At 40.6% G+C, this 14458-nt stretch overlaps 1 protein-coding gene across 1 annotated transcript in view; it reads right to left on the bottom strand.

Moving 5' to 3' along the window:
- The window catches only part of LOC104498431 (thrombospondin type-1 domain-containing protein 7B-like), a gene marked incomplete at its 3' end in the record, with an annotated part of 167474 nt that overhangs the window by 1319 nt on the left and 151697 nt on the right, over positions 1 to 14458 (bottom strand). Inside the window, exon 12 of the mRNA XM_010141808.1 lies at positions 3506 to 3700. Within this exon, the coding sequence (XP_010140110.1) occupies positions 3506 to 3700 (195 nt within the window). The remainder of the gene's footprint in view (positions 1 to 3505; positions 3701 to 14458) is intronic.

The following is a 14458-nucleotide window of genomic DNA, read 5'->3' as shown; positions in this document are numbered from 1 at the left end:
ATGCCTTTGCATTTGGCATCCGCACAGAAGGGTAGAATTCCTCTTCGCTAACAAACCACATCTCTAACCCATCTTCAAAATGTTCCTTGGGGATCTTGGACCCGCTAAAAATACTGCTCTAAAAAGTTTTTAAAGTTTTAATCCCAAAAGAAATGTTTTCTCTTTGGTATTGCACACAAATAAGATACTAATACCAAAAAATAAGTTTTATAACCCTTATATAACTCTTTCTAGTCTGGAACAAATCATCATTTCACCACACATCAGAAGGAATACAAGCTGGCTGCCATCAATACCTGTTTGCACACAAACATCTACCTCCAAAGAGAAAGGCACCAACTGCAGACCCTTCGTATCACTGTCTTTCCAGCCCCAGCTCTTTCAAAATTGTATTTTCAGAGTTCTGGGAAAGGTAAAGTTTGCCAGCACAAGGGGATAATAAACACAAAGAGATCGAATAGTGCCAACGTCTTTATATTTCATATATATGTCTATATTTATATTTATGAGCGAATTCAGGTACAGTGTAAGAGGTACAACTCCACACACTTCAAGGGAAGACTTTTAAAAGGCTTTAAATAGATTGGGAGCTCTCTAGTGGCATTTCCAGCATTTTATGTTTGACGAGCTGACAGGAGCCACAGACTCAGTGTATACGTACGGCTCTATGTTCTGCATTGGATTAGTAAACATGGGGATTTGGGACCTGCCCATGTTTTGCCATCATTATAAAGATGCACATCAGACACAGGCGAGGATGCTAATAATCTCACACTTTTGTGACACTTTTTTCCAACTGGCCCTGCCATTAGCTTGGTAGGAATCTTCCCTCTGATGAAGTTGTTATGAAAGCCCTATTTGGAGGGCAAAAGTGACATTCATCCCATAGTCTCCATAAAGGAGTAGTTTTAGAATTAGTGATGGTGGTATTTTTATCATAGACTGCTTTAAAAATTACTATTAAAAATACCATCTCCAACATTTTCAGCAACATAAATCCTACAATTAAGTAGTGTTTTCTTTTTAAAGTTGTATTTCTGAACACAAACAAATATTATATACATTAAATATTATCAGGTAGTACAGACAATATATCAAAATTATACAAAACATTAAAAATACACCTTCTTACAGAAAATGCTTTGTATACATAGTACCATGAATTAACTGACTGTATTAAGGGACTGAAGACTTACCTAAAAACCGTATTTTCACTATAATGACTTTGAATTTTGTTATGTTCTGTAATAAGTCTTTCGCTTCTTAAGTAATGACTAATTTTATATGTAGAGTCTATGATTACATACAAAGTGAAATGAATAATACCATTAAAAACTGAGTAGGAGGCAAGCAAATACTTAGCAAACAATTAGCAGATTCCCACTAAATGACATCGTTAATGAACTCCTGTTCTGAAGCCAAGGCATTCACTTGAGCACAGACACACAGAGCGTTGAACAAGGAGGTACAACTCATGCACACTTACAGAAAGGTGAAATACAAATGGATAAAGGAGTCTTAACAGCATGAAGGACTCCTCAAACACATTTCTTAAATCTTTGGACTCAGTTCACATGGATGAGATTTTTCCAAGACTTCTGGCCACCTCCCAACTTTCATGAACTTTTATGCAAAGACAGGTCAAATGTTAATCTCATCGACTTCCCATTTAGAACTGTGCTAAAACCAAAACCGATGTCTGATACAGTCCTTCCTCACGGCTCTCTGTGGTTTTACGCTGTCCCCACCCCAGCACCGCCTGGGACACCTGCTGAATGCTCAGCATTTGGTTTTCAGGACACCTTTGCTGTGAGGAGACTGAGACCATGAGCTCCTTCCCAGCAGGGAGGAGAGAATCCAGCGAGATCCCATGGGAGAGGAAAACCAAAACCGATGTCTGATACAGTCCTTCCTCACGGCTCTCTGTGGTTTTACGCTGTCCCCACCCCAGCACCGCCTGGGACACCTGCTGAATGCTCAGCATTTGGTTTTCAGGACACCTTTGCTGTGAGGAGACTGAGACCATGAGCTCCTTCCCAGCAGGGAGGAGAGAATCCAGCGAGATCCCATGGGAGAGGCTGGTGGTGTCTGGTCACAAATGCAGTGTGGGTGAGGAGACAAGCCATGAAAACCTGAATGTGAGAAACCACTTCTGGTTCCCTTACTTGAATGGATCTATGTCTGACGTAGAGTGGAGTAAGAAAGGCGATGGGTAGGACCGTACTGTTTTGTAACTACCACAGATGTTCACTGGGAAAATTCAGATTTAAAACTACCTACAAGTAAGTACTCGCACATTTTCTCTAACATCAGGCACCTGTTATTCTGATAGGGATAGAGGATTTCTACTGCTATAAACACAGAGCCATTGAAATGGAGAACATTTTAGAATACGTTCTTTGGCAGAAACAATAGAGCATTGTATAATAATGATTTTTATGTAAAAGCAAAATCTTTATCCTTTAATGAGCCATACTGACGAATGGCAGCTTGAAGCCGTTATGTCTGTACACTGTAATTACTAGTTACTAAAAACTTGGATCATTTCAGCAGTAACTGATTAACAAGATAGCCACGCAGCCAGGTACAAGTGAGTCTAGAAGAAAGCAGCAGTGGTAGCCACCATACTTTGCTGCTATTCAGCTCCCAGGCATTATCGCAGCAGATATTTTTCCAGCAACATTAGTATTCTACTCCGTAGTAGAAGCCTTTGAAGTTTCACCTCTATTATCAGAGCAAACTCAAGCCAGCTACGCTACAGGTCTCAAACACAACACAGAAATATGAGAAGATGTGAGTGTTCAGGACAACAATAACAGTAAAATTATTGTAAACCTTCTGACAACAGTACAACTCATTCTGACTGGATTCAGCGATGTGTGTGTGGAGGGGTGGAGGAAGACAACTCCTAACAAAACAAGCAGCTCCAAACTATTAAAGCTATAGAGAGAGCTTTAAAGCTTTTCACTTTGGCCGGCTTTCGAAGAACGTAATAACAACAGCGAGCTTGGGAGACTGCTCTATAAAATGGCTTGAACTCGAGTGGTTAATGAATACTTATAAAAGATCAAACACAACTATTTAAACGATACCGCATTTTCTTTAGTCAGGGTATTAATTTGTTCTGTTGAACTACTGGATGCTGCTGAGCACAAAGCTCTCAGTTTTAAACTTCATCCAGATTTCAAGTCTTAAACAGAAAATCCCACTGATTTTTCCTCGTGTATATGTTATTTGCTGCATGCTTCCCAGATAAACTTGCACAATGCACAGCCATTGTTTTATTTGGTTTCTGTCTAAAAATGGTTTTCCACCACCCAGTTTTTCTGCACTATTCTCATACAAAAATGTGTGTGACGGCAACGATCAGTATCAGATCAAAAATCAATCAAGGATGATTACTGTTCTCCCCGGATTTTCCCTAAACCCCAACATCAGTCCACCAACATCCAGCAAACATTATTCACAAGTATTGCCGTCAGAAAAGTATTATAAAAGATTATACCTGTGAGTGACCGTCTCCTACTTCTGGTTGATTCACAGTCAGATGAGCACGCTGTAAATTTAGACCAGGGAGTAAACGTGCAGTCATCTTTGCAGGGAACAAGGCACTCCTGTACAAGGGACGGCATAGCTCCTGCCCACCGCACGCAGTCACCAACATCGGCAGAGTCGTTGTGCTCCGACAGGCACGTAACAGCTGAAAAGTAAAGGTACAGAAATCTGTATATTGTTATATAGATTGTATCACCCTTTATGCAGTCAGTACTTGTGTTCTACACGAGATTCACTCTCCTGGGTTAATAGGATAAAGCTGATTTATTTTTAGGTTGTTATTCACGCGTCACTCAAAGATGCGCTAGAAGCTTCACAAAACCATAAAGACACATTCTTATTTGAGCAGTGTGTTATCTAAATGATGATATAAATTCAATATTCTCAAGGAGGCAGACATTTTCAGAGCTGGGACAACGGTTTAACCAATGCTACACTGTACAACCAAACAAGAAAAGATGCAATACTGCAGCTAGGTGCCATAAAGCCTATTGGTCAAGGCCAGGATTCCCAAGCTGTGATGTGCACACTACCTGTGGAACTGAAACTGCTTCAAAGTGGTAAAAAAGATATAAAAAACATTAAAATAAGCTTCCTTCTCCAAAACTGCCATCTTTTCCATATTTTGCACGGAGGTAACAATGGTCTGACCAGCTTTCCCACAGCGAGTGGCGACCTCTGCTCTGAGCAGCAGAAGCCACAGCTAAATGCTTCTTGCAGCACAGCATAAACATCGGGTCTGTCCCCTCCAAACCAAGTTCCCTAAACACTTATACTCTCCTGCTCTCTGGCCATCTGTACCTTTGAATCTCTTGCATAAACGGAGATGTTGAGGAGAAGGGGCACAAACGTTCAGCTTGCAGCCATGACAGAAAGGGGCTGCAGTGACTGCGCTTCACCAGAAGACTGCTTTTATGGTGCGTGAGAGCTTGCTATAAGAGCACTACTGAGTGGAGCCATTAACAGAAAAAAGCACAAAAACCTGCTCTCTCACTCCTGGCTCAGGACAGTGTCACTCTGACGAGCTCCATCTGACCCGAAGTGCCGTTGCACATGGGCACAGGCAGAGCCCCTACGCACGTACCAAGCTTCACCTTCACACAGAGCGCCATCAAGGCTGCAGCCCACATTCAAACGCGATGCATTTCTCTGGTCCTCTGCCCAAAGCTTTATCGGGTCTCTAAGGCAACAGGGAACAAGAGGCACAGGGCTGGGCTGGGGCTGAGGTCTCGCAATTTCAATTTAGCTGCTTTTGGGGGCAGGCAAGTCAAAGGGGTTTGCAAAAGCACAGCCTAGGACTCAGATGCACTCATTTCCCCCACACCACGCCCCCGTTTTATTCTAGGTCAACACCTTTTTCCTTCAACATCCTTGTACTTTTTTGGACTGTAATAATTAATTTTTCAGGGTGGATAATGGCACTGCATAGCCAGCCCTGATGGAGAACAAAAGTATTAATGTATAATCTGAGTCACAGGAAGCTTAGAATAAAATCTGCTAAAATTTCAGTGAATTAATAATAAGTAATTATAATAAATAAAAATAGCTTGCACATCATGGAACCTTTCATTTCATTAATAATAATTAATTCTCACAAAATCTCCAAGATTATAGACTATTTATATCCTGCCTTGTAGGTTAACCAAAGCAAAGATAGGTCGTGACTTGATTAAAGTAATAAAGTCAGGGACAGAGTTAGGAATTGAATTTGGCCCCCAGAGTTCAGTCATGTCAGGCTCTCTGATTTCAGGCAAGCCCAGACGTATCATAAAGCTACAGAAGATGAAATTATTTAATACAGATTTTATTATTTAACTTCAACAATCTGTGGTATTATTTTAGGGAGATTCTTAAATAATTCAGGTTTTTGAGACTGCATATATTTTTCCTTGTTGCCAGCACTTAATGTAACTATGAGCGTATGAAGAAAAGGGGAAGAATAACTCCCTGTTTTCTTACAGTTAAAGAATTTACTGGGGTGCAACTTTGCATGAGTTTTTGGTTTTTAACCACAGTACTGTACAGGAGCAAGGGATGAGTTGGCAACCACCTGGAAATAAAAATGTATCCTATTAAAATGTAATTAGACTTCTAAGGAAAAAAAAATCAGCATTTTGAAGAGTGTGTAAAAGGCAAGCAATTGTTATAAGTCTCTTTAGACTCAAGTGACAGTAAATCAGCATATTAATAACTACCTCTAAATTGCTGATCCCTGCCTTTCACTTTCAATCCTTATGACCCTTCCTATCTCCCAACTCCAGCAGTCAGAAACTCGGAGACATTCCCCTTCTCAATTATGACAGCGCAAGGACAGAGGTCACCACTCTGTACAGGAAAGCAGGGCAATCGCCCTCTTCAGGAAGGTTAAACAAGGAAGAAACCGATACCCAAGGTCTGTGTAGCCTCTTTGCCCTCACCAAGGACACTGACGATTTGACAACACGAGTATGTCCATGTGAAGCACGGCCAGGTGTACGCAAACCACCTTCTCAGCATCACTGCAACCGCTGGCATCCGCAGGGAAGCGAACAAGAACCCTACACCGCCAGCCCCGTGAAGCAATATTTGCCACGGCATAATAAAGCAGCATGTTGCAATGTTTACTACTATCTGACAGAAGACCACAATTCATTCCTGACATTTATTAGTGGCAACACAAGTGATGGAACTTCTAAATATCGATGTTAAACCAGACGCTTCATGCTGCAATGAGTTATTACCTAATGGCCCAATCTTCTGCACAAATGTCCTTAATTTTAAACATACAAATAATTCACTGAGTTTGCTGAGCCTATTTAGGTGCTAAAAGCGATGGATATATAAGAATGTATGAGATCAGGGCAAATACTTGACAGACAACATGGAGCTTAAAGAAATTAGTGGCAATAATAAACAAGGGTAGAGGAAAGTTAAATTATAACAACAAGCAATATAGTGGATTATACATGTATAAGCTTGGAGACAAGAAGGAGTTGAAAAGAGGAAAATATAACGGTTAGTCTAGTAAGAGACGTAAGACCTAAAGAATGAGAGGAGGGGGATCTCCTGTGATGAGGTGGTCAGGGACAGACAGGTGATTGAAAATTTCTTCTCTTATCTATTTTATGAATTTTTGGTAAGTGTAGATCCTGGTAACTCAATCCGATTATTCCTGACAGAGCAAGAAGCCTCAGTGTCAGCAAGAAGAGAAGGCAGTGGCCAAAGAGCAAGGAATTCAAAAAGCTTTTTTCAATGCCTAAAATACTGCCTAGAGAGCAAACCTTACGCTCGCTTCCCACTCTCCTGGACTTTAACACTTATCAATGCCAACAGTGTTGGTTATTACTAAGGTGGTGGGCCCAGGTGAGCACCTCTTTGGTAACCCAACTGGCAGCTGCATCACTTTGCTGGGACACCAGGCACTTCTTGTTTTACCTGCACAAAATCAAATGCCAGCCATGAACTTCTGGTACCCCCAGACATCAAAACTCCACACCTCCTTGGACTGGACTAAACAGTACAGAGCATTTCAGTCATATTAGGAGGCAATTCATTTCCACTCAGAGTCTGCAAACACCTTCAAAGACGATGCCAATACATGACTTCTTCAGTTTGAGCTGAATTATCTTCAAAAGCCTGAGCTTAATGGCCTGATCTTTACAGCATGTCAGTCACAAGGAATGGCACAATTTCTGCTACAACTATGCTTGAGGTGAGGAGCATGAACTGCTAAAATAAATTAAACAACAAACCAAAAGCCCATTAGGGCATTTGAATGGATTCAGAAGGGCCAGGCAGGAAGCAGCAGAGCTGACCGATCCACTCTAGTGGTTTGTTTGGGAACTACTCACCTCATTTCTGCCTGCTGCATACTTATTTCCCAGTTTAATTAGCTTTAACTTTTAAGAGAAAAATATTTTCAGTACAGGCACTTCTGGAAATAGAATAAGACAAATTTGATTTCAGCAGACCTGCAGGAAAGTTAGTAAAATTATTTACCCTTGGAGGTTTTGAACTACTGATTGGTTCGGCTCATGTGTGGGTTATGTTGCACAAAAAATATTCCCCCATAATCCTGAGTTCTGTCACAATGGTTTTAAATAAACCCATACCGCAAAGCCATTTCTGCTGTGCCAGCATCTCATTGGGTTTTTAAAGTGGGATACCACCGGAGGGCAAATGCAGTCCATTTGCAACCCTATGCACCGAGAAAAAAAATCACATAGCAACGACAAATCCATCCTAGATCTAATGCTTGATTTCTAACACCTCTGCGCCATTTTAAATGGACACAAACATATGAACAGAAACAGCTAACAGCATGATGCTGCCAGATAAAGGGTTTCAAATTATAATATTGGTTCCCACAAAGAGGGGGAATGCAGGATTTCCTTTTGAACTCCCACTATTCTTTCTTATTACCACCAGTCAACGCCACCAAACTGGAATTAAACACTTGGGGCCAAGATGCGGGACAATTTAATGCAGTTCTGTTGATATAAAACAACAGCTGGCACACATAAAAAAAGGTACACCTTCTCTTGCAACAATAAAAACAAGACCATGAATTAAACTGAAAGATAACTAGGTAGAAAATGCTTAAAGAAAGTATCTTGTTTTCAAGGCAGGGCTGGAATTGCTTAACAGACAGTGTGGATACACCCAATTAAGGTGCCAAGAAAAGTTAGCAATTAATATGAGCAATCAAAAAAGCTGCCGATGCAAGTGCTTTGCTTCGAGGCATAAGTGTGCAGTTTGGGGAGGAAATTCCCCTTTCGGCTGGTACGGGGTCCTGTTGGGTTACCGAACAGTAGCTAGCGGGATATTCGGTACAACAGTGCCTGTCTGCTGGTTTCATGTTTACACCCACAACAGTATGCCTGTGTGCCATCGTCTCAGCATATGGCATGCAGAAGCATATGGAAGCTATATTCTTTAACTACATTTAACTTAAATTAACAGTAAACAGCAGACACTTCTACAAGCTTTTACGTGGTGAAATCAATGCTTGTATGCTGTCAAACTGCAGAGGCACTGAACGCATCTGTAGATGACGTTACATCACCACCAAAGAAGCGTGTCAGCATCTAATTAGGGAACTCAAGGGCTCTCAGCAGGCGCATGCCTGTCTTAAGAGCACTACTGACAGTTCTAACAAAAGGAGTGCATTGAGAAATAAATATTACAGGCACCTTACTGCATCCTATAAGGAAAGATAACATAAATATAGTTCCTCTTGAGTACGAATCCAATTACAGACAGACTTGGTAATCATATTATTTTACCGAAGTTATAATCAATTCTCCTTTAAAAATGCATTTCAACAGTTTCCACAGGGTAAAAAGCTGAAGAGTGAGAATATCAACTACCAACCGGTAAAATTATATTGTATCACGGCACTTCAATTTGGGAAACCTAAATTAGTGGTTTCAAACCCCTGGAATTAAATGTCATTAGAACACGTGAAAACAATGACTGATAATTCCAGGAGCGTACACTCAGGTCAAACACTAAAACTAAAGCTATGCGGTAATGCACACCAAAGGACTGGACTTAGTACTGGAACACTGGGACGACCTATGAGGCTAGACAAGAAGTCTGATGGCCAAGAGGTGCGGACATGATGATGTAATAGTCTTCTCTGGCTTCAAATTCTAAGAATGTGTGAAAGATCAACACCAGCAGGTAAAGTCAAGGGAATTATTTTAATGTAACTGTTTGCCTTCTCATTGTTCAGAAAAATTCTAATTTTGTGTTGCATAATTATTCTCAGTACCCTTCAATGTAACAAGACAACATATCATTTATTACACGTATCTCTTAATGATAAGCGAAAACGTTTAGGGATGTAAGAAAAAAAAGAAGAAAATAACTTTAAGGATCCAGACTTGCTGACTTCTTATAAGCACAATCTCATAACTCATGATGTCCCCATTTATTTTCTGTATTGATGCTCTTTCATCCTTACAGCCAGTTTCTCCAAAATCCCAGGTGGAATATTTACGATATTCTTGGTATGTTAACGCAACTCCTAATTATAGACGAGACCAGAAGCAGACATAATAGAAGACATGAGGTAAGGCTTTGTGGAGAAACAGGTTTTAGTCTAAGGCCATGATTCTGTAACAACAAGAGTATATGCTTAAACTCACCACCGTGCCCCCTGCCCTCGGATGCAGCAGCACTCCCTGCAATGAAGTAGAGTGCGTCTAAAGTTTGGACTTACAGAAGTAAACCTAAGATAACCATTAAAAGTAACTCTGAGAAAAAGAACAAATTATGCCAGGGAAGACATCACAAACACAAATCTAGTAAAAATAACTGAGGAAGAGCTGGAACAAGGAGTTACACAGCAGGGAAACTGGCTCTGAGATCACCAGTTTCCCATTCTGTCATTATTAATGACGCTGACAGCAGTGCTAAAGGGCCGACAAATGCAACCGAGCAAACAGAGTGCTGAACAAACACAGAGCATGCTCCCTAAACAAACAAGAGGAGTCTGAGATGAGGTTGGGAAGCAATAAAGATGGTAAATACCAACTGAAAAGATAAAGGAAAGGTGAAGTTATTTGCATGGAAAGGGGTCAGAGAAGAATCGGGTAGCAAAGTTGGGTATGGAGCATTAGCTTGGAGAAGAGACTGTAACAGGGGAAAGAGGAGGAGTTTGGGATAGAATTAGAAGAGAAGAAAAAAAAGCATGCAGAACTTTCAAGATTCCTCTCAAGGCAAAGGTCCATGTTATAGCTGCTCTTTGGGTTGATTTCTCTCCGCAGCCTTCCCACAATAAGAAATATAGGTGGGGAAGAAGACAAGTTAATCTAGCTATAAAAGTCTGAGAAGAAAGTTCCAGGTGTGGCTTTCTGATGGACAGTACAGCGGGAGGTGACCTCCAGGACAGCCAGAGCCATGTCCCCGCTGGGGCAGCAAACCCCATGTACACGTGTCTGGGCCAACCAGAGCTACGTGTCATTGTCCTTCACGGAAAGGGATGAAGAGGTCTGTACACAAGGTCTGTACCAGAGGCACATACCCCTCCCATGCCCTTCACTCTTCACGGCTCAGAGCCTCTCAGTCAACACCAGAGCATGAATACGGAGCATTTTTTTCTGAAGGGGATTAAATATGTCCAGGGCTGCATATTAAAACCAGTAAAATCAGTGCAGGCTGATTCACCTCCGTTCCATTTTAAAATAACTTCTTACAGTACAATTTTTCTTTGATACTTATGGATGAGGTTATTGATTATTTGGTTGGGAATACGTGATTTAAATCACTGAAAGAATTGTGTTGTACATGTCAACTTTGCCAAGCTCTGTGACTTGATGTTTTAATTCTTCCAAGACTGCCCTCTGTTTAAAGAGAAGCAGGAGAGAAATATATCACTGTAAAGTCCATTCCTCCTCCCACCCACATACCGACTGCAGAACATGGGCTTGATACATTAATGTCTACCACCACGTTTATTTTAATGCAACTGTTTCCTTATTGCAAGTGGTTCATACGCTGCCTGGCTAGAAAGGCAAAATATGATTTTTTATGTTTCAAATTTACTTTGGCCAGAGAATAACCGCAATCTGAGTGCTTCTATGTTATGCAGTCAGTCTAGGGAATCTTTCACAATTTTCCCCTTTTTTTCTAACATTATTATAGGTTTTGAATTGCTTTTACTTTCATTTTCTATTAAAAAGAAAAATCAATGGAAATGCATTAGATGATTAATAATAGACATTATGCTTCTGCTCCTTTCAGAGAACATAACAAAATACAAAAATACACTTCCTTTTCTTCTCTGTGGCCCACAATTACTAAAATCACTCGAGTTCAATTTATTTGTAGCACCTATCATCAAGTTATATTTAAGATGAATTATTTATTGCACAACTTGAAAATAAATCTAAGAAATCCTGTTATATATACAGACATTGAGACCACAGTAAATAAAGAGAATCAAACACGCCAAATAACACAAGAGAAAGAAAATGGAAAACAAACACAGCATTAGTATTTCTAGTAACTCAAGCTGGATAATCACTTAACTGATTAAGAAAGGACTGACTTTCTTTTGAAAGCTCTGCCTCAGTCATACATTCACTGGCCAGTGTTTTTAGTGAGAGCTGGATGAACTTAATCTCACACAGCCTGTTTTATTCCAGCCAGGTCCAGCTCTTGGTCATCTTTCACAAGAGCAGTAGAGAGCTCAACACTACAGCCAACTCACATGGCAAACCCAGCCTTGAGAAGGTCTCAGAAGACAGACCTGTAAACTTGTCCAGCCAAATGTCCATTTCAGGCTGAATTTTTTTGGTACTGGGTTTGATAAAATTATCCACTTGTATCACGCTGGTTGAGGAAAATACAACGAAAACTCGCTCTGGAAGGCAGGCACTCTGCCATTTTCACTCCATCTATCCCTTTACAAGGGAGCACAGGTACTAAACCCAAAACATCACACGCAGACACCGTCAACGTTATATTTAAAACATTATGGACCAAGTTAACACCTAAAGATCTACTCTTCCTCCTCATCTCTCCACTGCCCAGATTTGGCTCTTTTCATTTCTCTTTCTCATCTTCTGGTGAGGCCACAGCTCAAATATAGTGTCCAGTTTTGGGACCCTACAAGAAGGACATTGAGGTGCTGGGGCATGTCTAGAGAAGGGCAACGAAGCTGGTGAAGGGTCTAGAGAACAAGTCTTATGAGGAGTAGCTGAGGGAAGTGGTTTTTTTTTTATCCTGGAGAAAAGGAGGCTGAGGGGAGACCTTATCACTCTCTACAACTACTTGAAAGGAGGTTGTAGCGAGGTGGGGGTCAGTCTCTTCTCCCACGTACTAAGTGATGGGACAAGAAGAAACAGCCTCATGTTGCACCAGGGGAGGTTTAGATTGGACATTAGGAAAAATTTCTTGCCTAGAAGAGTTGTCAAGCATTGGAACACAGTGTCCACGGCAGCTGTGGAGTAATCATCCCATGACGTATTTAAAAGACGTGCAGATGTGGTGCTGAGTGACATAGTTTAGTGGTGGACTTAGCAGTGATTGGTTTACAGTTGGACTCAATGATCTTAAAGGTCTTTTCCAACCTAAATGATTCTATGATTTGGACATTCAGAATTCCTCACTGCTCTTCACCAGTCAGAGACCAGCAAATAAGCCACTGTGGACATACACGGGCCCATCAACAACTTTTCAACTCATCCTGACGACTCCCGTTCTCACCCGCCCGTTGTCCTCCCCTAGTTAATTCTGTTGTTAATGTCCAAGTCCTGTCCTACTAGGCACATCTCAAAGTCCCAAGTAAGACAGTACAAATTAAACTGCCATTGCATAGATCTCCTCAGTTCAAAAGGGGTTGTGTGGCAGCCTGTTGTCCATTGAGGTGGATTCACTGCATTTTCTCCAAAATTCGTATTTGCTCTCCGCCTCTGGGCACACAGCTAACATTTAAGGGACAATAAACAAGTTTGTCTGAATTTATCAATTCCTCCCTGACACATGTAATGGTGTTTATACCACTGTACCGAAGTAAAGACAGCTCTGGAGTAGTGTAAAACAAGACCTGGTCTTCTCTATTTATTTGTATTTTTAATTAACCATGCATTACCAGATTTCAGACTACCAGGGTGTTTTACAGCCTACAGACTTGCCATCTTTATCAAAGTCCAAAACTGCAATTCAGGAAGCAGTAACATGGAAATTTAGAAAACCCTTCATCACTCTCTATATTCCAGTCATAGAAACCACTGTTACATTTCTTCTCAAGTACCAATGGATTTTATAGATATGGTCCTGCACAGAACTTTCCACTTCAATTCTCACTTTTCTCCACTGAAGGACAGACAAGAATACTAAATGACTTGAGGTCTGAAGTCTGGCTACTCATCTCCAGCTTAAAACTGATAAAAAACCTAAATCAACTTTGACCGAATCTAATAAAAATGCATACTCAAATAATTCATGTTATCTAAATTACAGATCTTCTGGCCATCATACAATACTGTCTACCTCATGAGACAAAGATACTGTACTTGAGATTAAAGGGTCAGCACAGTGAAGACCCTGAACTTAGATAAAAGACGAGAGAGGCAGAAAGAGACTGTGAAAAATTTCCCACACACAACCTTGAGAAATCAAACATTTGAGCCCTTTCAGGAGATTTGCCCAGTGGGAAGCCTGAGTACACAGATTTGCATCCGGTAAGAGCAAAGTCACACTCTGATCTGTGGGAGTTCCATACATGTATACATAAACGTATAAATTATACATACAGAAAGGCTTTTTATACTTCTTCCTAAATATTCCTAGTGTGTGAGGGAAAAGTGTTTTACAGAAACTCTACCTCAGGGCATCTTTTCTTTAGCAGGAAAAAAAAAAAAAAGACAAACCAAAGCAAAAAATCCCACCAACCCCAAATTCCCCAGAAGAGACGTAAGTCTCCTGCTAAGTCCAAGATACTGAAGGATATATTTCTATAGAGTGCGTATAAAAGACCTTGATTCCCCTAAGTGTAAGAACTGGTATTTCCCCTGGGTCATGTTAAATGAACATTTTGTGTGAGCGAAGGAGTTCCAGTATGTTCGCCTCTTAAGAAAAATAAAAATAATTACACCCATTGTTCCTTACATTTGTTGTTCCGACCACTCTCACTGCTAGTACCTTTCTTTTTACTCTTCTTTTGAAGCTAACAGATCTAAAGGGACTATTTGCTTTCCCCTTCCGGTCTCTTAAAAAACAAGGCAGAAGATCAGAGGAGATGCAAAGGGAGATGTCTTACAGTACATTACGTTTTTCTTACGATGATCTCTTCCTTTCCTACAGGCAGGAAAAAAAAAAAAGAAACAGCATTTCTTATTTAGCTGCTGCTACTCTCCTTATATTTGCACTAAATTGTTATAATTGAGCGGGGATTATAAAGCAGATTGTCTTC

Source organism: Buceros rhinoceros, unplaced genomic scaffold, assembly GCF_000710305.1.
Source record: "Buceros rhinoceros silvestris isolate BGI_N320 unplaced genomic scaffold, ASM71030v1 scaffold1908, whole genome shotgun sequence".
NCBI classification, from domain to species: Eukaryota; Metazoa; Chordata; class Aves; order Bucerotiformes; family Bucerotidae; genus Buceros; species Buceros rhinoceros.
Note: the sequence above shows the minus strand (reverse complement) of the source record. Positions and strands in the feature narration are given on the sequence as shown.